Source organism: Dermacentor andersoni, chromosome 3 (assembly GCF_023375885.2).
Source record: "Dermacentor andersoni chromosome 3, qqDerAnde1_hic_scaffold, whole genome shotgun sequence".
NCBI classification, from domain to species: Eukaryota; Metazoa; Arthropoda; class Arachnida; order Ixodida; family Ixodidae; genus Dermacentor; species Dermacentor andersoni.
Genome location: NC_092816.1, coordinates 208,012,767 through 208,036,609, shown reverse-complemented (window position 1 = coordinate 208,036,609; position 23,843 = coordinate 208,012,767). Strand labels below are relative to the sequence as shown.

General features: G+C 46.5%; 1 protein-coding gene across 3 annotated transcripts in view; it reads left to right on the top strand.

Moving 5' to 3' along the window:
* LOC126524337 (protein RCC2-like) overlaps positions 1-23,539 on the top strand; it is a 66,149-nt gene extending 42,610 nt beyond the window's left edge. For 2 of the 3 annotated variants that reach the window (XM_050172667.3, XM_072287412.1), the window contains 3 exons: positions 1,992-2,172; positions 18,940-19,118; positions 22,924-23,539. In XM_050172667.3, coding sequence (XP_050028624.2) covers positions 1,992-2,172; positions 18,940-19,118; positions 22,924-23,097 — 534 coding nt within the window. In that variant the 3' untranslated portion in view covers positions 23,098-23,539. Of the gene's footprint in view, positions 1-1,991; positions 2,173-2,777; positions 3,024-18,939; positions 19,119-22,923 lie in introns of those variants that run through there. The other variant, XR_011893522.1, reaches the window with a different exon arrangement.
* The last annotated feature ends 304 nt before the right edge of the window (positions 23,540-23,843 follow it).

The following is a 23,843-nucleotide window of genomic DNA, read 5'->3' as shown; positions in this document are numbered from 1 at the left end:
CCTGATGTTTTAAAAAAGCACCGTCTAATCGGATTGACGGGTGACGCTTAGAAGTGCCAATGGGCCCGTTGTTGAAAAAGACAAAAAAAGATTTTTGATCACTGATTTTGACCAGATTAAAACCAATTCTGCTAAAGCCTGCAATCGCAAACGCGATGAACCAGAAAGGCGGACGATGGTGTCATCCGCATATGCTTGTATGTGAACACCTTCGCGCAAGGGGAGACTAAGCAGGGAATGAATGATTAAATTCCAAAGTGGATTGCCAATTGAAGGGCGGGCCAAGATTTCAGTCTTTGTCCGAAGAACCACCGTGCTGCCAGTGAGAAAATACTGAAGAAGGTGATAAAGGTTCGCAGGGCAATAGTGTTTGCAAAGAAAGAATAACACCGTATCATGCCAGATGCTATCAAAAGCCCCAGTAAAATCTAAGGAAATTTAGAAGGCATTCAAGAGTTTTACCGAAAAGAGAATTCATAATGAGCGCTCTACAGGCGGAAGGAAGGTGAGGGAAACGGCCAGGCTTGAGTATAAAAATAATGCGGCCCGTCTTCTAGGCAGAGGAAAAGGGGCCCAAGCAGATGCATTTCAAGGCTTCATGAGATACTGGTGGTGGGGCTCTCTGCAGAGCAATGCCATAGTTCCCGTGTTCCCGCTAGCAGTGGCCACGCCTGTACACCTCATTTGAGCCATTCATGTTGTTTCTAAGACCATGACAACGAAGAATTTCATACCAAAACAGTTGCCGACCAATCATTCATACTCGTTGGAGACAGCCAAGAAGTCAGAATAATAGAGTACAAAATACCAGATTTGCGAAAGATAAGAGACTTTATTCCACAAGCAGCAAAAAAAAGGGTGCCGCATTCTTGGATTGTCACCTTCAAGGAATACCTTTGATCCCATGTGACTAGTGCAAGACTCATTGGCATCTATGAGTGACTGCATTCTCAGCACAGTACCAAGCACGCTATCACAGTGCAGAAATGCTGTGCTAGCTACAAGAAATATTGTGAAAATGAAAGTATCTTTAAAAGTGATCGTCCTAGTTTGTCTATGCATTGCTATGTGCACATACGCTTGCCTCAGGCCTAGACATGCCTTTTCACGCATATTTGTGCTTCATCAGTGGCCAGAGTGACGCTCCGCATGTGTTGTCAGTGAGATCAGCTGGCTACAAACAGTTAATAAAAATGGCATAGAATTGAGCAGAAGGTATCGCTACAGAATCACGACCCGTATTATCTTTACTATTGTTTTGAGCAGGCCCCGGTGACGTATCAAAATGTAAATATCGCTATTGCTGCTCTGCTCAATGACTCGACCCTTGTGCTCTGCAAGCACTTGCGTTGTTGCACAATAGTGCAGTGGTTAGCACGCCTGGCTCCAATGTGCATGTTGCCAAGTTCAAATCCCATTTCTGATGTGAGGCAGAGCTTCGTTTTAAGCACATATTCCTCAAGGGTGCGAGATTGGATACCGGCTGCAGCGGCCACATCTCGATGAGGATGGGGGTGAAATCCAAAAACACCTGTGTACCATGCATTGGGTGCACATAAAGAATCCCTAGGTGGTCAAAATTAATCCGGAGTCCCTCGCTACGCCATGACTCATAATCAAATCATAGTTTGTTTTTGGCACGTAAAACCCCAGAATACAATTCTTTTTTAAGCACATATTTGGCTATGTACACTGCACATTTTGCCCACGTTTGTATGCAGCACCTGATATGTTTTTTAACAGGTTTAACAGTTCCAATGCTCACTGGCACCACTGTGTGGGTCCGGGTCATGTATTATTTGAGTAGCCTTGCTGGGGCTTTGTCTCCAGTGTAATGGCATGATGGGCAGGCATGATGACAATGGTTGTCATGAGTTTAATGAAATGGGTGGACACTGCAAACCCAGTTTTGAGCTCCTGCATGCGACTGGCAGGAGGGGCTGTGAAGGAAGCGGTGTATGAGCCTGCACCACTTGTTTCCGTGTGCACAGATAGCCCTGGACGAGCGCAAGCGGTGCTTCTCGTGGGGCTTTGGCGGCTATGGGCGGCTGGGCCACAATGAGCCGAAGGACGAGATGGTGCCCCGCCTCATCAAGGCCTTCGAGGGACCCAACCGGGGACTCTGCTCAGTCTATGCGGGTGGCACGTTCAGCATGGCTGTCAGCGAGCTCGGTGAGTCAGTGGCATCCACCGAGAATGCCTGGCCGGTGCATCAAAGTAACAGTTATGCCTAGAGTTAATTCATAATGGACCTGCTCTGGGTGCCAGGTGTCAATGCTTACCATGTAAAGTTTGCTTCGATTACCTCCTGTGTTGCGAGGAGGACTCTGCATGTCATTTCTGTGCTGTTAGTTCAAATTCCAGCAGCATAGTCAACGTCTGTTTGAATCTCTGAAACACGCTGGCTTTCAGGAAGTCCATTAGGCTGTCTTGAAACATAAGCAAAAGCTCCCCAGATGGAACCCTACCAGTTTTAAATGGGGCATTGACCCCTGGAGCATCATCATCCAGGGTATTTGTAGAGTTTTCCTAGTGCACCATACAAACGCTGTATTGTACTTGCAGCAAAAAGCCTTTATACGCAAAGCAATTTTAGTAGTACAGTCGAACCCATGTACATAGATTTATCCCTTATGCCTAACAATTTCGCATACCCAAAGTTCCACTATACGGTTACAGGCACTACAAATATACAGTGAACGCTCGTTAAGACATACTTGGTCGAGCCGAATTCTCAGGTATAATGAACATGGGAATGTTTGTTTGGTTTTCCATAGACTGAATGCAAAAAAAGTCCGCCTAAGATGAACCGCCTTGGATGCACTCTTCAGTTAAGACAAACATTCGGAGTGACCGCCACCACTATCGATCCTGGAGGCTAGGGTGCCTTGATGTGCCACGCCTGGGAGCTCGCACATCGAGGCACACTACTGGAGGACTGTGACGCACATTGCCCACGGACAGAGGCGAAAACAAGAGGAGGAAACACAAAGCGACAGTGATTTTTCACTCCGTCAATGCAGGTGATGTGCAAGCGTGCGGGTGCTATTCGCGTAGTGTGTGCCGATGGACGTGCCACTGATGGCGGCCTTGCGCAGAACACACGGGAAAGCAGCCAGCTGCGCGCCGTAGTTTGCTGTGCCGTCGATCGTACTTCTGTCTTTTCACTTTTTCAGAGCAAAATAAGCAACACTCTCCGCATGTGTGGGGTGGCCAAAGCTTTAAGGAATGTCAAAGAAGAATTATTGCATGGAGGGCTGCTCAAATACTGGCGAGAACGTGCCGGCGATACGGTTCTAATCATTTCTCGCAAAGCCTCATCAGTGGGAACGACGGCAGCAATGGATCGTTGCCGTTCGGCAAGAAATTTCTTGTTCTCATCCTTTCCTTTGTCGCCTCGGTGTTTTTTCCACTCTATCATATTTAGAAAGGTAAGCAAAGAAGTTCATCTGAAATGCATCATGCGGTTTAAAGGCATTTCACTAAAGTTCTGAATGCCATTTGCTTCTGCCATCTGCTTATACAGTTTTCCGCTCCTTTACCGCGTTGCACTAGCTACGCAGCGCGACTGCACGAGCGCATTGTGTTGTACGTTAAATCTACTGAGGCCTGTAACTGAAATTGTTGGTTTTATGAGGCCTGGTAAATCCTTGTACAGTGAAACCTCGTTAAACCGTAGTTGGCCGGAGCTCGGAAAAAGTACGTACTAAATGGTAGTGCTGTTTAACCGAAATAGCATGAGATCGCCCACTTACCTGTAGAAAACGGAACTCAGAGAGAGTGCGATGAAAGGGGAAAAAACATGCAGTATTTATTCACTTCGCGCGACATAAGTGTTATTTTCGTTTGATGCCGCGGCGGCCTAGCACGACGACAGCAGCCTCAAACTTACTCAAGCTGCGTGCCAGCTTCTCAGCCAGCCCCCCTCCTCTCGGCAAACACTCGCACGGCAGATTCCTCGTTGGCGTTACGTATTCTCCGTGTACGCGCGCACTAGTGCTGCATAAGTTCTGGGGCGCCTTTTTCATTGCCGGGTGCCGGAGTTCGGAAAACTTTTGGTTTGGAATAGTTACGTTATCGCGCCCCTGTTCTCGTTGCGACGATTGCATTCACGAGGCTGACGTAACGCGCAGCTTCTGCCACTGTCGGGCCTGAATCGCCCGTGCTGTCGCTTTCCGTGTCGTCCTCATCACTGTCGCTAGTCGACACTTCGGCAACAACAGAGGCAACGATGGCGAAAAGTCGAACCTCGTAGCCGACATCTCTTTGCGGTCGCAGCAGCGCTGCCGAGCAACTTCGCATTCCAAATGCCACACACTGTAGTCAACAGCAGATCCATGTCGCGGGCCAGCGCCGACTTCATGTCACGTTCGATAGCACAGACGATGTCTAATTTTTCTTCTATGCTGAGCACCCGGCGTCTTTTTTATCCGAGCTTCGGCATGACGCGAGTCCTCGCTTGCGCGACGCCATGACGCTCTCTCGCTCTCTGGAATGGCGTCGAAATGATGTTGATGTTGATGCGGCTTCACGTGCAAACGCACAGGGCGCTTGGAGGCCGTTGTACCGATCTCTGAGGCTTGTTGTTCTGCCGGACCGCCCGGTGGAGACGACGCACCGCCGTGTTCGCGCGACGAAAAGTGGAAAGGCTACGTTTTAACCGATGCGTACGCAATAAGCTGGTACGGTTTATGCGGATACTAAATACATTATGTTCAATGGCCGCTGAGTCGGGGAATTGACTTTACTACTTTTAAACCGAAACTACTGTTTAAGCGGGTACGGTTTAACGAGGTTTTACTGTACCAGCTGTCGTGTACTTCATGTTCTTGCATCTATTTTATGCTTGGATTCGTGCATGTTGAACTATTGCTAGTTGCCTCATGCATAACTCTTGTTGATTTTCTTGAGGTGCGAAGTTTTTGCCCTGCCTTGTTTGTAAAGGGTCTAAATAAAGCTTTGTCTTATCAGAATGATACCAAGCAAGTGCTTCTTTAACAGCTTTATTCTTCTTGCCTGAGGACATCTTAGATATTGTGTTTTTTTGGGAAATATGTTTAGAAAATAGGTAGTTCAGGGCGAAAATTGCTAATAGTTGCTGCATATAATATTTTTGTTCCATTGTCGCTGAAAAGTTCGCATCACATTTAGGAAGTCATGACACCTTGATGCTGTCTGAGCAGACTTAACACGCCGAGTGGTTTGTTTGTTTCACAACGTAGTCCCTTCTTGCATGGGAATTTCGTACTCATTTGAATTCTTTCTTATTATGCTTACGCCTCAGAGGACTAAACCCGTCCTTGCCACCAGCGCTCATCTACTTTGACTGGCACTGCTCTTCCTTTAACCCTTTGAGGGTCGATATTTTTTATTGCAGATTTCAATTCTTCTTAAGGACTTATTCCCCAAAAAGTTCACTGCAATTTTTCTAGGGTGACTGTAAAGTGAGAAAAAAATATTTTGCGTTGGTATATATGTACTCTTCATTCATGAATAACAACAATAAAAAAAGTAAAAAGACTTATAGGGACTAAAAATTTGATGCAATTGTATACAAATAGTTCAAGGCCTTGAAAATGCGCACACAAGAATGTTTCGCAAGACTCAAATGTTCCTGCTCTTACACTAATATGTACATCCATAGCGTAATCGAACTGCGTAGGTGCAAACACTCAACAAAACTGTGTGGTTGTGTGCCCGTCAAAAAAGCAAAACGTGTGACAAACTTCCGCTAATCTTCATCTTATCGCCAACCAGAGGCGATTAGTTTTCACGAGTGTCAAAAAAAGAAGCAGCGGAAATGCATGCACGGCGGCATCCTTCCTATGCGCACCCCTGTGAGCACTGAACAAGCGAGAAAGAGGCGGTCGCCCTTTGAGCGATTAGTAACGAGATAGCCATCAATTTTGCAAGTGCAAGAAGCCGAAATCGCCCGCGAAAATAAAACCCAAACCGCCACCCGCCCGCACACATGCCAATGCGCGGGCGGTACTATACAGACGCGTGGGAGCGAACTAGCACTAAAACAAACCATGCAACGAAAACCGAGAGGGAGGCGCGCGAGAAATATTCTCTGTATTCTCACATAGTGGCAGCACATGACAGAAAAGAAAAAGTTAGGAAATGGGCGCGCTTTTTAAATGTACAGACGGCACCGTAAATATACGGCATTCGGACTTGTTCGGACTAAATTCGGACTTGTTCGCAGCGCCGTATATTTATGTCATTGACCCTCAAAGGGTTAAATTAAGTATCATGTGGCATATCTCTAGTAACATTTTTAAAGTACTGGAAAGCATGTCACGCTTCAGCCTACCAGAGTGACCAAGAATACGTCATCTCTAATCGACATATTCATTACAAATATAAATAGAGATACAGTTAAAACTGGCGTATTCGTGTCGGATTTGAGTGACCATATGCCAATATTTCTATGTTACAAGGGTCATCTACAGAATAAGGAATCGCAGTCTACACACCTTCTTCAACCAATAATTGATCAAAATCTTTTTATGTTTCGTACCAATACAGTAGACTCTCGTTAATTCAAACTCGAAGGGACCCCAGGATTTTGTTTGAATTATCAGGAAGTTTGAATTATCGGAAGTTCTCGCATATATGACTCTGAGCAAGATTACAGCGCACATTACAATTAATTATCCACTTAAATCATATTTTAAACATTTCACTCTTTAATTACACAGTAAAAACAGAGCAGAGGTGAAGGATCCAGAACAAGTTTAATGGAAATCTATGGCTGACTAGACCGTTTGAAGAAATGATGAATTGTTGATGGTTTTTTCTTTACATGTGCATTAAGAACAAAGTTCTCTATTCCATTAAGAGCAGCCAGTTGTTCTTGAGAATTTTCTTCTACAGTCAGAAATTTGCGGACCTCGGCAAGGTAGTGGAAGGCCTGTGCTGCTGTCACAGAGGATTGCTCTTCTGATTCCTCTTCACTTTCGCTGCTGTACTGTGCTGGCAGCACCTCAGCCACCAAGTCGTCCAGGGTGTCTTCCCTGCACACGCAGAGGTTATCATCGGCAGCCGCAAATTCACTGAGGTCAGCAGCTATGTTGTGTGCTTGGAGTGCAGAAAGCACTAGCCTTGCTTCATCGCTCTCCATTTGGAGGCAGTCTTCACCTTCATTTCGAGCGCAGTCAGGCAAGGTATCACTGGTGTGGCCTGGTATGCGGAAGGCATGCTGGAAGCAGTTCCGTATCGTTGCCGATGTTACTGCACTCCATGCGTCAGCTAGCATTCCCACAGACGACAGCAGTGTTATGCTGTACGACATGGAATTATCCATGCATATTAGCATCCTCTTAAGGAGTAGCTTTCTGTAGTTTATCTTCTGACATTTGATTACCCCCTGATCCAGAGGCTGGAGGACAGCTGTTGTGTTTGGAGGGAGGAATTCAAGACGAATTGCCTCCAGCCCCTCCACGTCACCGTGAGCGGGACAATTATCCACTATCATCAGCACTTTTCTTTTATCGCGCTTAAACCGCACGTCAAGTTTCCGCAGCCAATCCTCAAACAAAGATTGCGTCATCCATGCACGTGTATTTGCTGCATAAGAAACTGGAAGAGTTCGGACGCCTTTAAAGCATCTCGGACGCTTCGATTTGCCAACAACGAAAAGTTCGGGCTTGTGACTACCATCCATATTGGCACAAACCATGACTGTGAGCCGCTCCTTGCTCAGCTTTCCGCCGGTGCAACGTTCCCCCTTGCGACACAATGTTTGCTGAGGAAGGCACTTATAGAACAGTCCCATTTCGTCAGCATTATAAATGTCAGCCGGGGAGTATTCAAGCAGTAGGCTCTGAAGACGCGTCTGCTGCCAGTCGGTAGTAACCGCCTCATCGACCGCTGCCGCTTCTCCACTTACTGTTTTGAAAGTGAGGCCATGTCGCTCCTTGAATCGCGACACCCATCCATCACTACACTTGAAGTCTTCAATTCCAAAGCGCAAAGACAGTTGTTCGGCCTTCTCTCGCAGGATTGGTCCACTTACTGGTAGACTGCAGCTCCGAGCGCGCTTCAGCCAAAGAAAAACTGCCTTCTCAAGCTCCGGATGCGCCGCCTCCCTAAGCCTCTTTCTGTCGGGAGCGAAATGGCCTGCGTTGTTTCGCAGCTTGTCTTTCGCTTTCACAATCGTTGTCAGCGTACTTTTTGTGATTCCGTACTTCAATGCCACAGAAGTCTTCTTCGCTCCAGCCTCAACTTCTTCTATAGCTGCCAATTTTTCTTTCACAGAAAGGGTTCGGTACTTCCCCCGCGGAGACATGATGCTACCAACGCGGGCGACCGACCAGGGAAAGAAAAGCACGAGCCGTCACGTGATTCGGAATCGGCCGATGCTACTCGCGTCACTTTCGCACCTTTTTTTTTTTTTCCTTTTCTCGTGCTCTTTCTTTTTACGTCAGGTTTTACGTCAGTTTTGAGCGTTTTCACAAACGCAGGTGGACAGTCGTCATTTCCACAAGTTTTGAGGGTTATGTGTTTTAATTTCGAACTTCCTGCTTTGAACTGGCTAGCAAGCATGCTAGCAAGCCACAGAAAGTTGAGCAACAATGTGCCCTTCGGGAGGCTTTTGTTTCGAACGTTTGTTTGTTAGGCTCTTGTTTGCTTTCTTTTATTTTTTTAGGCCATAGTGCGCTTATTTTAACATTTTCTGCCGTTGTGGTGATTTAAGAAGTCAGATTTTTCACCAGTGGTGGCAACGATAGCCGATAATTTTCCGGTATGGACAAGCAAAAAGTACGAATTAACCGAATTGCGGTGTTTGAATTAAGCGGCCTTAAAATACATTGAAAACATGGCGAACCAACCAAAAATTTGATTTTTGTTTGAATTAACTGAAAGTATGAATTATCAGAGTTTGAATTATCGCGAGTCTACTGTATCCTGCAAACAGCCTAGAATACTGTATTTGAATGTAAAGATGCAAATGGCGCTTATGAAGTTTTTTTTTTTTTTTTTTTTTTTTTTTTTTTTTTTTTTAGCCTTTCAAAACCAATGCAGTCGCCGACTGATTTTGCGGACTCCGAAAATTCAGACATGCTCGATTATTCGGTCTGCTTCACGGCACCGCCATTCTCCCCATAGACCATAATGTATAACAACTGCCGAAAGTTCGGACACCTTGCAACCTCTCGTCTGATTTTTCGGACACTCCTTGAGCCAACTCGATCGAGGGCATCATGCACCGACTCTGACCGGCGCATAGTTCGACTTGCAGAACGCCATTCTTGTTTTGAACGGAGCCTCCTTGCTGCCCCACGAAGTGGCGCTACTGGAAATCCCCGCTCATCATCATCGTTTCTGCCTGGTTCGATAGAGTGGCCGTACAGCAGTTCCGGTTTCAGCTTAGTAAGCCATGTCAAGACAATCCAGCAGCTGATTTGTTTCTTTCGCGCACGACGCTGCGAGCAGGCCGCGTTTTTCGTTTGTGCGACTGGTGTCGGCACGGTGGTGTTTGCTTTGTGTGCTGTGTCGAGGTTTCGGTGTTCCAACGCGGCGTACAGAAACATCGCGTCGAGTGTCTAATGGCGCCGACAGTGCCCGCGCAGACTGCGCTGGGGAATGCCGGCAAGCGGGTGCCGGGAGGCCTAAGATTTGTCGCCTTCCGATGTGCTCCCTACTGACGCGGAAAATGTTCTGCCGAGACCTGCGCAGTGGTTGCATTGCGATTCCGGACACCGTCTCATTTGACAGTTTCACAGGTGCTGACACTGCTGTACTGATATGCGCAGAACTCGACGACGGCGTGATCATTCGTCAGGTTTCTGCTGCACCCATTCTCTATGCTGCACCGCCGGACGATGACTCCGAGTCGGAAGATGACGCACCATGTGCTACGCTGCCGTCGCATGCGGAGCATGCACAAGCAGTGACTGTGATTTCAGCCGCCTATAGTGACCGTGCGACCCTCTCCGAGATTCAGGCTTATCTGATTGCGCGTAAACGGAACAGCGTGCAACGGCGCACTCACGATTTCTTCAAGCCTAATGCCGAGCCCGAATAAGTGCGTGCAAATAAAGGATTTCATGTTTTTTTTCTTAGTCTGCTTTTTCGGACACCTGTTTATTCGGGCATTTCCGCAGTCCCCGTGAGGTCCGAATAAACGGTCGGCGACTGTACAATCATCGTTAAGCCAGGTATAATGGCTGCGCCTAAATCAGTGGCTAGACATGACTGTGATTAGGCTTCGAGAGCCGATCGGCTCACTCTTCCTCAGTCTTCAACGCTAGCTTCGCGTGCTTGGCATTCCAGATGCTCTCCAGTGAAGCAGCTCACCGGGCGATATCCGCAGGGTGGTCAGACGCAGCTCGGCGACAACGGCTCAAAGCCTCCCGCTCCCGCGCAACTCTTCAGAGCAGACGGCCCGGCCTCGCTCTCATCCATGGCCAAGCTCACACCGACTAGGCGAGCACGGAGCTCCTCTTAGCCAGGCGCACGGCATGTCATGTGGTCAGGCGCCGACACAGCTGCGGAGAGCGCATGCGCCATGCTGGTGGCGGAGCTCGGCACGGCGAGTCACGTGATGCATTGCCAAGGCTGCGGCGCAGCTGCGGTCAAGTGAAGGTCAAATTGCTGGCGACGGCAAAACTTGGATAGACTAGGTTAGTAAAGCTTTCGCTTCAAAAATTCGCGCTAATTTCGGCCGCTGTAGCCAATAGACCGTGGTAGCCCAGTCCGTTAAAAGCGAACTTCGTTGCATTAATAAAATAGGTAGAACAAACTAATGCTGAAGTATATATAGTCTGTTATATCCGAAAGTCTGTTGTAGGCGGGTCCGTTGTAACGAGCATAGACTGTACGACGTTGTCCACAGTAAGCACAAAACTAAGACAGTCCAAATGATTTCACCGTTTCTTTTAGCCAAATCTCTCATTGAAGTAATAGGCCCAGGTTATCAAGTAACGAAGATGGGAAGTGGTGATCTTCTCAAACTTTGTGACAAACCACAGTACAAGAAGCTCTCTAAACTTGTAGCATTTGGGGACATTCCTATTTCAGTAAGCCCACACAGGTCAGTGAACACAGTCATCTCGGAAAATGGCATTCTTGAACTAAATGAAGGTGAACTACTAGAAGGATGGCAAGAACAGAACGTTGTCAAGGTGCAAAGGATAAAAATAAGGCGAGATGACAAGGAAATACCAACTAGGCATATAATCATTACTTTCAGAACCAGCAACCTTCCTGAATCAATTGAAACCAGTTACTGTAAGCTTCGTGTCTGACCATACATCCCAAATCCGCATCAATGCTTCAAGTGTCAGCAAAGCTGCAGAGCGCGTGCTACTCCTGCTAAATGTAGCTCCACTGAACACTTCTGACATCTGCACTTCAGCAACCCACTATGCCAACTGTGAAGGAGACTACCCTGCCTACTCGCGATCCTGCCCCGCGTGGAAAAAAGAAAAACAAATAATAAAACTGAAGGTCAAACTAAATCTGTTTCGCAGAAGCACTTAGACGTTTTTTCGCACAATTGGTCCAGTCCTTCCTGCACCGGATGGCAGCGCCGCATAATTCGGCAGCCACCTAAGTCGCACGGAGTGGGACGTCGGTCACGCCATCAGCCCCTCGGCTGGAACAGCTAGCGCTGTTCTGCTCCCTACCAAGCAGGGCCAGCAGACGCCCGGGCCCGCCGGACTCGGGGCCACTGCCTGTGCAGATAGATCCAAAACGCCCGCAGACACTATCCGCTGCCTCAGATGAGGTGATGGACACGATGAACACAACGCCGGCATTTCAGATGCCCAAGGAACAGTGTAGCTCCCTCAAGCACACCAGGAAGAAAGAAAATCCTGCATCGCAGGATCTGGAAAGGTCTCGTGAGTTACTCTAATTTGTATCACTTAGACGCACAGCACAAAACACATGTAATATGGATACACAGGTAATACAGTAAAATGTCAGGGGTTTACTCCACAATCTAGAAGACATTAAGGAACTCTTACATAAGTGCAATCCAAAGGTGCCGTGTGTCCAAGAAACGCATCTTAATCCTTCACAGTATGCCATTTACCCAAAAGACCGGCAGACTTGCCTTGTCAGGCAGTGTGGCCATCGCAGTAGATAAGGGTGTTACTTGCTGGCAATTACAGTAGCGCCTTGTCTGTCGTACATGTTGTTCTTTCGTCCTCGTCTTGGTAGCGCTCTTTTTTCATCAAGAGATGCATTTATTTTTTCCAACTGGCCGATTTTTCGGACGTTTTCTCAGCCCCTAAGCAGTTTGACAAATTGGATGTGGACTGTGCAACTGACCAAAAAGATGCTTCAAATAGTCCGTGGGGTGAACGAATGGCAGGAGTAAGACAAGAACAGAAATGACCGTCACAATGAGGAATGATCGGGAAAGGAACTGTGCAGCCTCTTCTTTAAAGGAGCTTGAAGCTCAAAAAACAAAGTGTTGGCTGATGCCGAGATGGCGGTGTCCCTCATCCAAACCTAAATTAACTCTTGAAAGCAGTGAAGCACAAAACAGGCATTGTGTGTGGGCTAAGAGTATGTGAGGGGCTAAGAGTATGTGAGGAGAGTTGACGTTGACTTTCCAACTTTCCAACTGAGAAAATCTCACTTGTGACAAAGTTCGGGCCCAATACTAATGATCTTGTTATCACTTGATGGATATACAGTCAACGACTGAATTTTTGGACATGCCTGATATTTTGGACGTCTTCGTGGCACCGCCACGAGCCCCATAGAATCGATGCATAAGGACATCTGAAGTTTCGGATGCTCGAACCCCCCGCCGTCCAATTTTCCGGACTTTTTGATGCGACGGAAGGTCCTTTGGCTCCTCGCACAGCGCCCTTGCGAAGGAGATCGACGCAGCCGAAGCATATCACCGCTTTGAACCACAACTAGCCGAACCTAGCCGTCACACACACCGATTTGGTCTGGCCACGCTGGCTATGTTCATCGCCGCAAATGGCCGCACTTCCGCCTCCGGCGGAGTTTCCGGAGCGGCGCTATTTTGTTTGTTTGCACAGGCCACGTTTTGGCTAGCGTAGTGTGTGGTTGTGCTGTTGTGTCAAGTGTGCTCTGCGACGCTAGGCCTAGGTGCTTCAACGCTCGTCAGCGAACTCCGCTGTTCGCAACTTGAGGATTTCGCTTGCCTTCGATGGCCCCCACTTCGTCTTCGTCATCCTCGCTGATGGCATCGAAGCACGGAAAGCAGTACCGTACCCACAGACATAACTTTTGAACAGTTTGTTGACGCCAACAACGAGCTCAACTTCTGCGCAGAACTGACTGACGAGGGAATAGTCCGTCAGGTTGCGGGGGATTCAGAAGACTCCGATGTTAAAAATGAGGAGCCAATGCCTGCGCCGCCTACAAGCGCCGAGTTGACGCGAGCACTGTTCACTCTTTCATCGGTGTACAGTGCTGACATGACCCTTGCTCAGATCGAGGTGAATATGATCGCATGCAACCGGAACGCCGTCCAAACAACAACCAACAAGTTCTTCAAGCCACTGCAGCAATAACACTGGCTGCCCGACGATGCACATGTACATAATAAACCGGCAGTCGGCTGCATACAGAGTTTTTGAACGCCTCTTTTTATAGCACGTTCATTGATGCTATGGCAGGGTTTCGGAAGTGTGGTACTTCGCCCTTTACCTCTAGATCCGAGAAAAAAAGAAAAAAGGTGCGTTTTTTTGCATGCATTCATTTTTTCGGACTGCTTGAATTTTCGGACGTTTTTACGTTCCCTAGAGGGTCCGAAAAATCGGTTGTTGACTGTAGCTCATTTTCGAAAATATTTGTACCTATATGCACCTCTTTTTACTTATATTTGAAAATCTTTGACTCGATTTACAATGGGCATTATCATTTTTTTAAGATATTTTATTTGCTGTGCATTTTACTGTCCCCTACCTTAAGTTTTCTATTTTGAATGAAGTAAACACTACTCCTAACTATTCAAACTGGATTAAGTTTATTGTTTGTTCTTTTTTTGTTTTTGTTTTTTTAATGCTTACGTGAGAGTGATAACGTTGGGTGATGTGTTGTTAACCTGTCTTGACATAAAGTAACGTTCTGTGTCGCTCAAGGAAAACCTGGAATACTCAGGGAACTTGAAAATGTCAACTTTGTAAATACCCTGCATTCAAGAACTCCTCCGTGAAATCTTGAAGGTAAATTTAATCAGAAAATAATAAAAAATTGCTCTTATATGCCTCGTGCACCGCCTATAGAGGCGCCACTGAAAGCCACCTAGCGGACGCTTCCAACAGTATACGCGGGAGCAGTAGCAGACGACAGCCCTTTGCAGCAAGGATGGCTGAAGTTCGCGGCTGCGATTTCTCCTTTGTTCGGGTGCCAGGCTGCTTCTTCTGCGGTGACAGCTGCGGGGAAGATGCTGACCTCTGTGCGAGCGGGTATGAACACGGTGTTACCGGTGTTTGGGACAGCATGGTCCACATACGTGCCAGGTGCGTCCCGCAGACAAACGCCATGAACCCCATTTACATGAAGTAGAGCTCATGTGAGCTAGCTGATAACTTTTCTTGACTAATACGATGCCTCGATCGTGTTTATTTTTAATTCTAGCCTTGCCGTAATGCTGCTTCTGTACCTCAATAATAAGCACCCGTCGTTAGTGCAGACTTACGTCAAACAAATCCGCATGGTGCGATGTCTGCATATGCCGTTGTGATCTTTCTGCCGATGAATACATGTGACATCGCCGAATAAGTGCAGTTAAAATGGCCTCAAAAAGAGTAATTGCGAATTTATTGATGGAAACGCGTACACTAGTCCACGAAGTCGCCAAACGCACGGGTTATAAAAGGGCGTGTTACCGCTGTACCACCAATTAACTGCTGTTCCCGCTGCAGTTCTTGCAATTTTAAATTCCCCTAGGGAGCTGTTTGGAAACGTACAAAGCTAAAGTCTGATTAACTTTTGAGTACTTTTTTAATGTTACTAGAGAGAGGTGTCACATGATATATTTAAAGGCAGAGAAGCACCAGTCAAAGTAGATGAGCGTTGGCGGCAAGGCCTAGTTTAGTCTTCTGCAGCGTAAGCATAATAAGAAAGAATTCAGTTGAGCACAAAATTCACTTGCAAGAAGCTACTACGTTGTGAAACAAACAAATCACTCGGCATGTTAAGTCTGCTCAGACAGCATCGAGGTGTGATGACTGCCCAAACGTGACGCAAACTTTTCAGTGAAAAATGGAACAAAAATACCATATGCAGCAACTATTATCAATTCTCGCCCTGAAATACCTATCTTCTAAACACATTTCCCCAAAAAACACAATATCTAAGATGCCCTCGGGAAAGGACTAAAGCTGTTAAAGAAGCACTTGCTTGGTATCATTCCGATAAGAAACAGCGTGATTTATACCCTTTACAAACGAGGCAGGGTGAAAACCTCGCAGCTCAAAAGAATCAACAAGAGTTATGCGTGAAGCAACTAGCAACAGTTAAACATGTGCAAAGCCACGCATAAAATAGATGTAAAAACATGAAGTGCGCGACAGCTGGTGCGAGGATTTACCGGGCCACATAAAACTAACAATTTCAGTTCTTGCAAACTTCTGTAGCTTTAACATACAACAGGATGCACTCGTGCAGTCATGCTGCCTAGCTAGCCCAACGTGGTAAAGAAGCGGAAAACAATATAAGCGGCAAACGGCATTCCGAAATTTAGCGAAATGCCTTTAAACCACATGCTGCACTGCAGACGAACTTCGTCACTCGCGCGTCTAACTACGATCGAGTGGAAAAAAACACCTAAGTGACAAAGGAAAGGATGAGAACAAGAAATTTCCCACCGAAGCGACGATCCATTGCTACCGTTGCTCCCACTGATGAGGCTTTCAGGGAATGATTAGAACCGTATCGCCGGCACGTTTTCACATGTATTTGAGCCCCCCACTGCGCAACAATTCTTCTTCGACGTTGCTTGAAGCTTTGGCTACCCCGCACATTAGAAAGGTGTTGCCCATTTTGCTCTGAAAACGAGAATAAGACAGGGAAGCACTATCAACGACACAGCAAACTACGGCGGGCGGCTGGCTCCTCTCCCGTGTGTTATGCGCAAGGCCGCCACCAGCGGCGCGTCCATCGCGCCGCGCATACGAGCCAGGGTGGACATCAAACAGCAAAAATTGGCCAAAAGATGTTTGAACCTCGCGCCATCACCATTTGCGGACACGGTGGACAGTGGCCACCATCTTACACTTGTTTTGAAGCCGTTTTCTTGGTGCACATTTTGTGCACATTTTGTGGTGCTGTTGTACCATTTCTGAAGGATGTGCCCGTGCCACTGATTGACCAAAGCGCGCGCACACCCCGTGCGCCTCGCTCCTGCTGGTGTGGCGCTTTTTGGCGCACGCTCGACTGCTCGAGCATCTCGCTGCATTTGTTTCTCTATTTCTAGTTTCATCACACCGCTAGCTGAAAGTATCTGAAAATAATATATTCGAAAACAATATTTTTTTAATTCTGGCGTACATGACATGGGGCAGTGATGGGGGCTGCTTAACCCTTTGAGGGTCGATTTTTTTCGCCGTATGCGACCGCCCAGGGGTGATTCTTTTATTGCAGATTCCAATTCTTCTTAGGGACTTATTTCGAAAAAATTTACCGTAATTTTTCTAGGATGACCGTAAAGTGAGAAAAAAATCTTTTGCGTTGGTATATATGCACTCTTCATCCATGAATACCAATAAAAATGAAATAAACTTGTAAGAATAAAAAAATTTGATGCATTGAGCCGGGCCATCCGTCTCGGAATGCAATATTCTGCACGTAGAAGCGAGCATCTTTATTGCAGAAGTTCATTTACTACTCTTAACTGTGAAACACATAAAGGTATTAAAACTACAAAAAATTGACATCTTTACGGAAACATAAAAATCCAGTAGTCGGTGACTTCTACTCAAGTCTGTGCACTATGTATGCATATAACCAACATATAGTAGTATGTTGAGCGCCAGGCCACCAAGGTGTGGTGGGCAGTATGCTTGCAGATGAACTTGCTACATGTATAATGAGAGCCCGTAACACTACCATAGCTATCACTCCCACAGACTTCAAGCCTTTCTTGCGTGGAACACTGAGAAACTTTTGGCAATCCATCTGAGACCATGAAACCTGTAATAAACTTCATTTAACTAAGCCAAACGTACGAAAGTGGCCTTCAGTAACAAAAGGGCAACAAACTGATGTCATGTTCTGTCGACTGAGAATAGGACATGCATACGGTACACATTCTTACTTGTTGACTGGTAGTGAACCTCCCCTCTGTGTTACGTGTGGTCAGAGGCTGACCGTTCTCCACGTCTTGGAGTGTCCGGAAGCAGAAGCTGAACAAAAAAAGCACTTTCCTCTAGCGTACCGCTGCCACATTCCCCTTCATCCGGTATTGTTTCTTGGAGCAGAACCAGTTTTTGATCATAAATCAGTTTTAAATTTTTTTACAAGATATTGATTTATTGTGTGTTGTTAGCCCACAATATTCGTAGCGCATCCTCTAATGAGAGGCTGATGCTGCAATTCTAGTGACCTGTATGGCACATGCCTCCGTGCACTTGGATTTAAGGGCCTTGGTGAAGCAGTAGTGCTACTCGTAGGGACATATTTTAGTACATCTCTTCATAGCACATCTTTTCTCCATAGCATGCCATGTATCATTGTCCAGCTTTATTATGAATATATTTACGCACTTTCTAACAAATATTTTTTAGGCCTCTATGCAGCTATGTTTCATCCACGTCTCGATATTCATTATTCATTTACCAATGGCTGTCTATTACCATAGCCTTGGTGATCTTCGGCCACCTCTGGCTCTTGCACCAATAAACTCCCATCATCATCATAATCAGCTAGGGGTAGCGTACTAGCAGGCACACATACAAACACTCAAAGAGAGTTGTCCTGATGAGGAACTGCCCTCAGCAATTCTTCCTTGTCCTCTTCCATTGACTGAGGATCAAGAACCTCACAGAACTAGAGCACTTCCTCAGTGTATGTTGTGCAAGTTTCACCAAAAAGAATAGGTCACTGCATTACATTTTCTTTGTGTATCTTTTAGCAACTAAATCCTCAAAGCACTTCTTGGTTTCATGCACAGATCGCATTGGCAAACTCTCTCCCTGGCTTTCACACCATGGGGCCGCTAAGCAAGAATGCAATGTGGGTTATGGCGTGGTTGAAATAGTGTACTCATTGAGCTAATCAATCTGCATCTTTCTCAGTTTTTAGGCACAGCACTCTGTATGGCTGCCATGGGCACTGGGCAAAGGTTGACGTAATATCTGATGGAAAAACAGCAATTCAACAACTTTACCAGAGCTCCCGTTGTCAAGCTTGGCAGTTTTCTCTCTGTTATGCCTTTCACTTGCTTCTCTAAAAAGGGGCAAACATATGGAATTGTTTGTTAGGGTCACTGCAGCAGTGCCGCAAGTGCATAAAGCGAGACGCACATGGGAAGTGTTAGTTGCGTGCACACCCTAAAGTTGTTGGGAAATAAACGTCCATGCACAGTAATCATTAAGGAGTGCTGGAATTGATGTACTCCCTCAAGAAAATGTGTGTGGACCAGAGATTCAGGATAAAGCCAATTTTCTTCCCTGCCTGTGAACGTAACTTGAAATTCAAGACTGCAATTCAAACTTCGTAATGCAAACTTGTTAGTTTCAGACTATGCATCAGATTGCATATGCATTTCAGATTGTGCAAAAGAAACCAAGCTTTTGTGGCGGGCTTGTGGTCCATTTACTTTTGCTCACGTAATGTAACCTTGTACTATACCTTTCAAAGGTACGTTCTGAAAGCCTCTGTTGGTTTGTTGTGATTAGCAATATTGTTAAAGGTAGCAGTGAAACATTGTTATATCTATGGAATAGCCTGCAGCAGGCCCCACAATGCTAGTTGGTATGGTTGTTGGCTTTGCAGGGGTGCTCTATTTCTGGGGCATGAACAACCATGGTGGCGAGGCAACCATGTACCCCAAGCCCATCCAAGACCTGACGGGTTGGCACGTCCGGGGTATTGGCTGTTCCAACAAGAGCATCGTGGTGCTGGCTGATGAGAGCGTCATATCTTGGGGGCCACACCCCACCTACGGCGAGTTGGTATGTCTGTCCTTTCTTGTCCTATGCAGTGTGGTCATGTGAGGCTTAGGGGGCATTGCTGTCATCACGACACCTGACATCAGCAGTATGAGCTCTTGCATGTTCGTAGAGCTCACAAATCAAACGAGTAGGCATTTAAGACGGTATGTTTTTAAAAAGCAGGTTCGGCGGCGGAAGCAGTACCCTCAATGCATCCACCTCGTTGAGATGCCAGTTGAAAAGCATATCATTTATTTCAAGAATGAATAATAATGCAAGCATTTTGTCAACAGTTTGTCAGGCGCTTGTCCTGTGTCGTACTCCCCACTTGTGATTGTCTTAGTTGGCGCTGTTCCTTCCTAATTCAATTTGTCAACAGTTATCCAGCGCATGTCCCAAATTTGAAAACCTTTCAGAAAATATCAAGGAAAACACAGCTAATTTGGGAAGGTTCGGTAGGCAGTCGGGTGTCAGGTTGCAGAAAACCAGCAGAATCACATCAAATTGCTGGTAGTTTATTATTTACAGACCATGACAATAAACAGAGACACTGTGCATTGTGAAAGCAATTTCATTAACCTACATCATGTCATTGAAACAGGTGTCAAGTTTGTGCTTTGCTGACACATGCGTGGGTATTTTTGCTGAGGATGAACACTACCGAAGAGAGAAACGGAAACGTTGTCTTAGTCTTAAGGAAAAAATTGCCAAGGGGTATTCAGTGCACTTGGCGCGCCGGTTATAGCCACCACATTTCAGTACATTTACAGTTTTTCGATCCTGCCTATTGAAACTGGCACCTCAACAAGGTGCGTGCATTGAGGGTATTGTCACGTGGTAGTGACGTTGAAGAACACAGCAGCAATACTTTGAAAGACAAAATTAACTTTTATTGGGCGAACCTGTGCCCGGAAAGACAGGCTACACTTAAAGCACAATGGTAGCAGCGAACACGGTCGGTGATTGGCGAAAATCTGATCAGCGGGTCAAGCGCGTCGGTTTTTATATATCAGTCGTCGAATGTACCAGAGTAATCGCTGGGACCCGCATGTGAGGTTTCGAGTCTTCGTTTCTTCATTCAGAGTTTCCCTCAGCTGCTGCCCTGAGATTCCAATGAATCTGCTGAAGACGCTTTAGCTGCTCTCGAAGCTGAGTTTGCCACACTACAGGTGTACAGTCTTCCAGAGGACATTGTGAATCTAGAAAGGTGGGACAGGCAGTGGTCTAGGGTTGGAAAAATGAAAAACACTGATGGAAAACATATTTCACCGAGTTGCTAAGGTGATGCTGGATTTACTCGTGATACCGCATAGCAACGCAGAGTGTGATAGCACCTTTAGCACGGCACAAAAGACTAGGACTGAATTTCACTCATCAGCGTGCAACACAACCCTCCAACACCTTCTGGTAGTGAAGGGCCGTCAGTCTGGACCATCTTTTGAGCAAAGCTACTCCGGCAAATTTTTTAAGTGAGCAAAGTCTGCTACTGCAAGGTCCCTGCAAAAGGACTCAACGAACAGTGCCTGAAAGTTTAAACGAAACACCCACCCCCGTTGGCGCAAATAAAAAGTATCCCAATTTGTGATCTCGCCAGGTTGGCAGGTATGATATACCAAACTTCTAGGGTTCGCTTACATTCGAGGATTTGAAAAAAAGTGCACCAGTTTTAATAGAAATTAATAAATAGTGTGATGGCTCGTGCCATCTAGAGAAGTCTGTATTACAGCTAGCAGCACCTCTAGCCAATGAGTACATGAGCAATGTCGACATTTTGACCTGTGTCTTATCGACGGGCGGCGTGGCATTATTGTAATAGAACCAAACGGGCGATGCCACTATGCTGCCACTTTCGGACGAAAAGTTGTGCTAGTCACAGAGGCATTGTCAAGTGTTCAAGCCATGTGGCACTTAAGCATCGATAAGAAATATGTCTGCTGTTGGAGGGGCAACGGGAGACGCTGTTGTGTGTGCCGGCCACAAAAAGATGACAGCGATAAGGAAGATAGCAGCGCAGAATGAGCGCGGCAGGTTCATATTCAATAAATGCCGTTTTCATTTTCTGAGCACTGTCCTCACTTTTTTGTTCGGCCTACATTCGAGGCAAGTTTAAACAGGGAAATAAAACCACTTTGCAGCCCATGGAGCCACTACACAACCACGCATGTGATGAAATTTGAATAAAGAAACGGAAGATGTTTTGGCGTGCGCAACAAGCAGCTTAGCACCTCACACGACAGCCATTAGATGACTGCCTTCTGTTCTATTGTGATTGTCTTTCGCTCCCCCTTTCCACTTGGCTTGTCGCAGTCCGGCAAGCACTTGGCACACAACACAGCACTCCACCTCCACTTTGTGATCGAGGCAGCAAGCGAACTTCGCCGTGCCAGTTTGGCTCGGCTGGCTCATGGCCTCCGAGATTGCACCAATGCCATTGAGATCTCTCGGGCCACACTCAGCTACTAGCCCATGTGGCACGTCGACAGGGAGATGGAGAAGTGAATGCACAACCTGTGGTGTGACCCCCGAGATTGTGTCTGGAGGTCTGAGGCAAGGCCCAGCTGTGGCTGCCTGTGCGGCATGACCCCGAGATTGCACTGGGGAGATCTCGGAGGCCACGCCTGCCTGTGGTGTGCAGATGCGAATGCACTAATCTTTTGCACCGCTGCGTGTAGCCTTGCACAGCCAGGCACACACAAGAGCGAGAGGTCGGTAGAGAAGTGTGATAGTAAGTTGATGCATATACGCAGACATGCAGCTACACACGACCATGAAAAGCAATGCTGCTCGACGGCGTATTCGAAGCAGGGATGCGGGAGCTTTGAACTGCCACAAGTGCCAAACCCAGCGGAAAGTAACGCAATTTGCACGCAACGATTGGCTATATTTTGGTTTCGGAGGCTGATCTAGTTCATTACATCCATTGGCAGGACAATTTCAGTTCGTTAAAACGAGGTTTTAGATACGTTGATTTCTATGGGGATTTCAAGGATAATTTTAGTTACTTCAGTAAACCCTGTTTCGTTATTACGAGGTACGAATGTAAATGGAACTGCGACCTTCCTTTTCTTCTCTAATCACTTATTACCACAAAATTGAAGAAAATATAGCTTCAAAAGAATATTTTATCAGAATCCACTGATTTGGTGTTTCTCTTTGGTGCCCTTTAATGTTTGTGGACTTGCATGAGCTTACGTACAATCAGCAGCGTGATGTTTCCAGTGTAGGCTTACTTCTGCCAACGTCACGTGCTTTGGTGAATCGCTTATTTTTTGTTCATAGTTCTTGTGATATTGTTTCTTTGTGTATGCCTTCATGGGAACTTTACACCTAGTCAAAATACAGGAGTATGTGCTCCGTAACTTTGCTTTGGTTTCTCAGGAAGTGAGTTCATTAGGTGAATAAATGCAGTATCTGGTTTGCATGCTCGGATCGTAGTATTTTGGAATTACGGGTGTGCTCTTCTTTGTCTCCTTAAAGTGAATAGGGCATTTTATGCTCTTAGTACTTGCTGCCAAACATTTGGATCCACGTTCTCAATGCCATGCTTCTTCAGTGCTATGCTCATTTTAGCATGTCGCTCTCGAAGTGCACGGTTAAAAAGAGCTTGTTTGCACGGCTTCTGGGCAGTGAGTGCTGCAGAAGCTGCACAATTGCTGCACAGTGTCGGCCAAAATGAGCGTTACATGCCAGGGTCCTCGTCATGTCATCAATGCCCACAGGCTGTATGCCACACTAGTACTGACGTTAAGACCTACCCATGTTGTGCTTTTCACAAATCCCACGAAGATGCGAACCACCAAGGTTCATCGCGAGTGCCTCTGCGCAGGGCTATGGCGAAGGTCGGCAGAAATCCTCGACGACCCCCCAGGAGGTGCGCCTGCTGGAGGGCATCCACGTGCACACTGTGGCCTGTGGCCTGGGCCACTCGGTGTTCATTGCGAGGGACGAGAGCGAGGAGGAGCGGGCCCGCATTCGCCGCCTGCCCGAGTTCCAACCCTGAGCTCACCCCTGCTGCTGTACATACACCACCACTGGCATCATATGTATCCCTGGCACCCGACACGATCAGCGGCCAATCATTCGTTCGCTTTATTATTCCACCATGCTTCCAGCAAATACTCACATTGGCATTAACTGTGGGAGCATCAGGTGGAAAGCAAATGCGTCATGGCTTGTGCCTCAGGTAGCCAAAGTTGTGAGCAATAAGCTGCCCTGAATTGCCTTCTGGTTGTGTGAGAATCTCCTGCCATTTTTGTTGCTTCTTTCTTTTTCCCATCACCTTTTTGCGAACTGTACAGAAAGTTTTGTTTTAGTCGTGTGTGACTGGATTGTAGCCACGTAAAGTGATTGGCCACTCATCATGTTTGTGCAACATGACCTCATTGTATGATCTCAGGACAATAGATTTTATGTTTTGATAATAAAAGACAATTTTCAAAGCACATTATTGCCTGCCTTTTCTTGTCACAACCACAGTGGACCACTGTTTCACATTACTCTCAAACATAGGCTTATAGAAAGGACCTTGCAAAATAGTTTGCACTAACTAAATCACAGGTAAATGCCTCCGCACTTTTGGTATACAGTCGCCGACCGTTTATTCGGACCTCACGGGGACTGCGGAAATGTCCGAATAAACAGGTGTCCGAAAAAGCAGATTAAATTAAAAAAATGAAATCCTTTATTTCCACGCACTTATTCGGGCTCGGCATTAGGCTTGAAGAAATCGTGAGTGCGCCGTTGCAC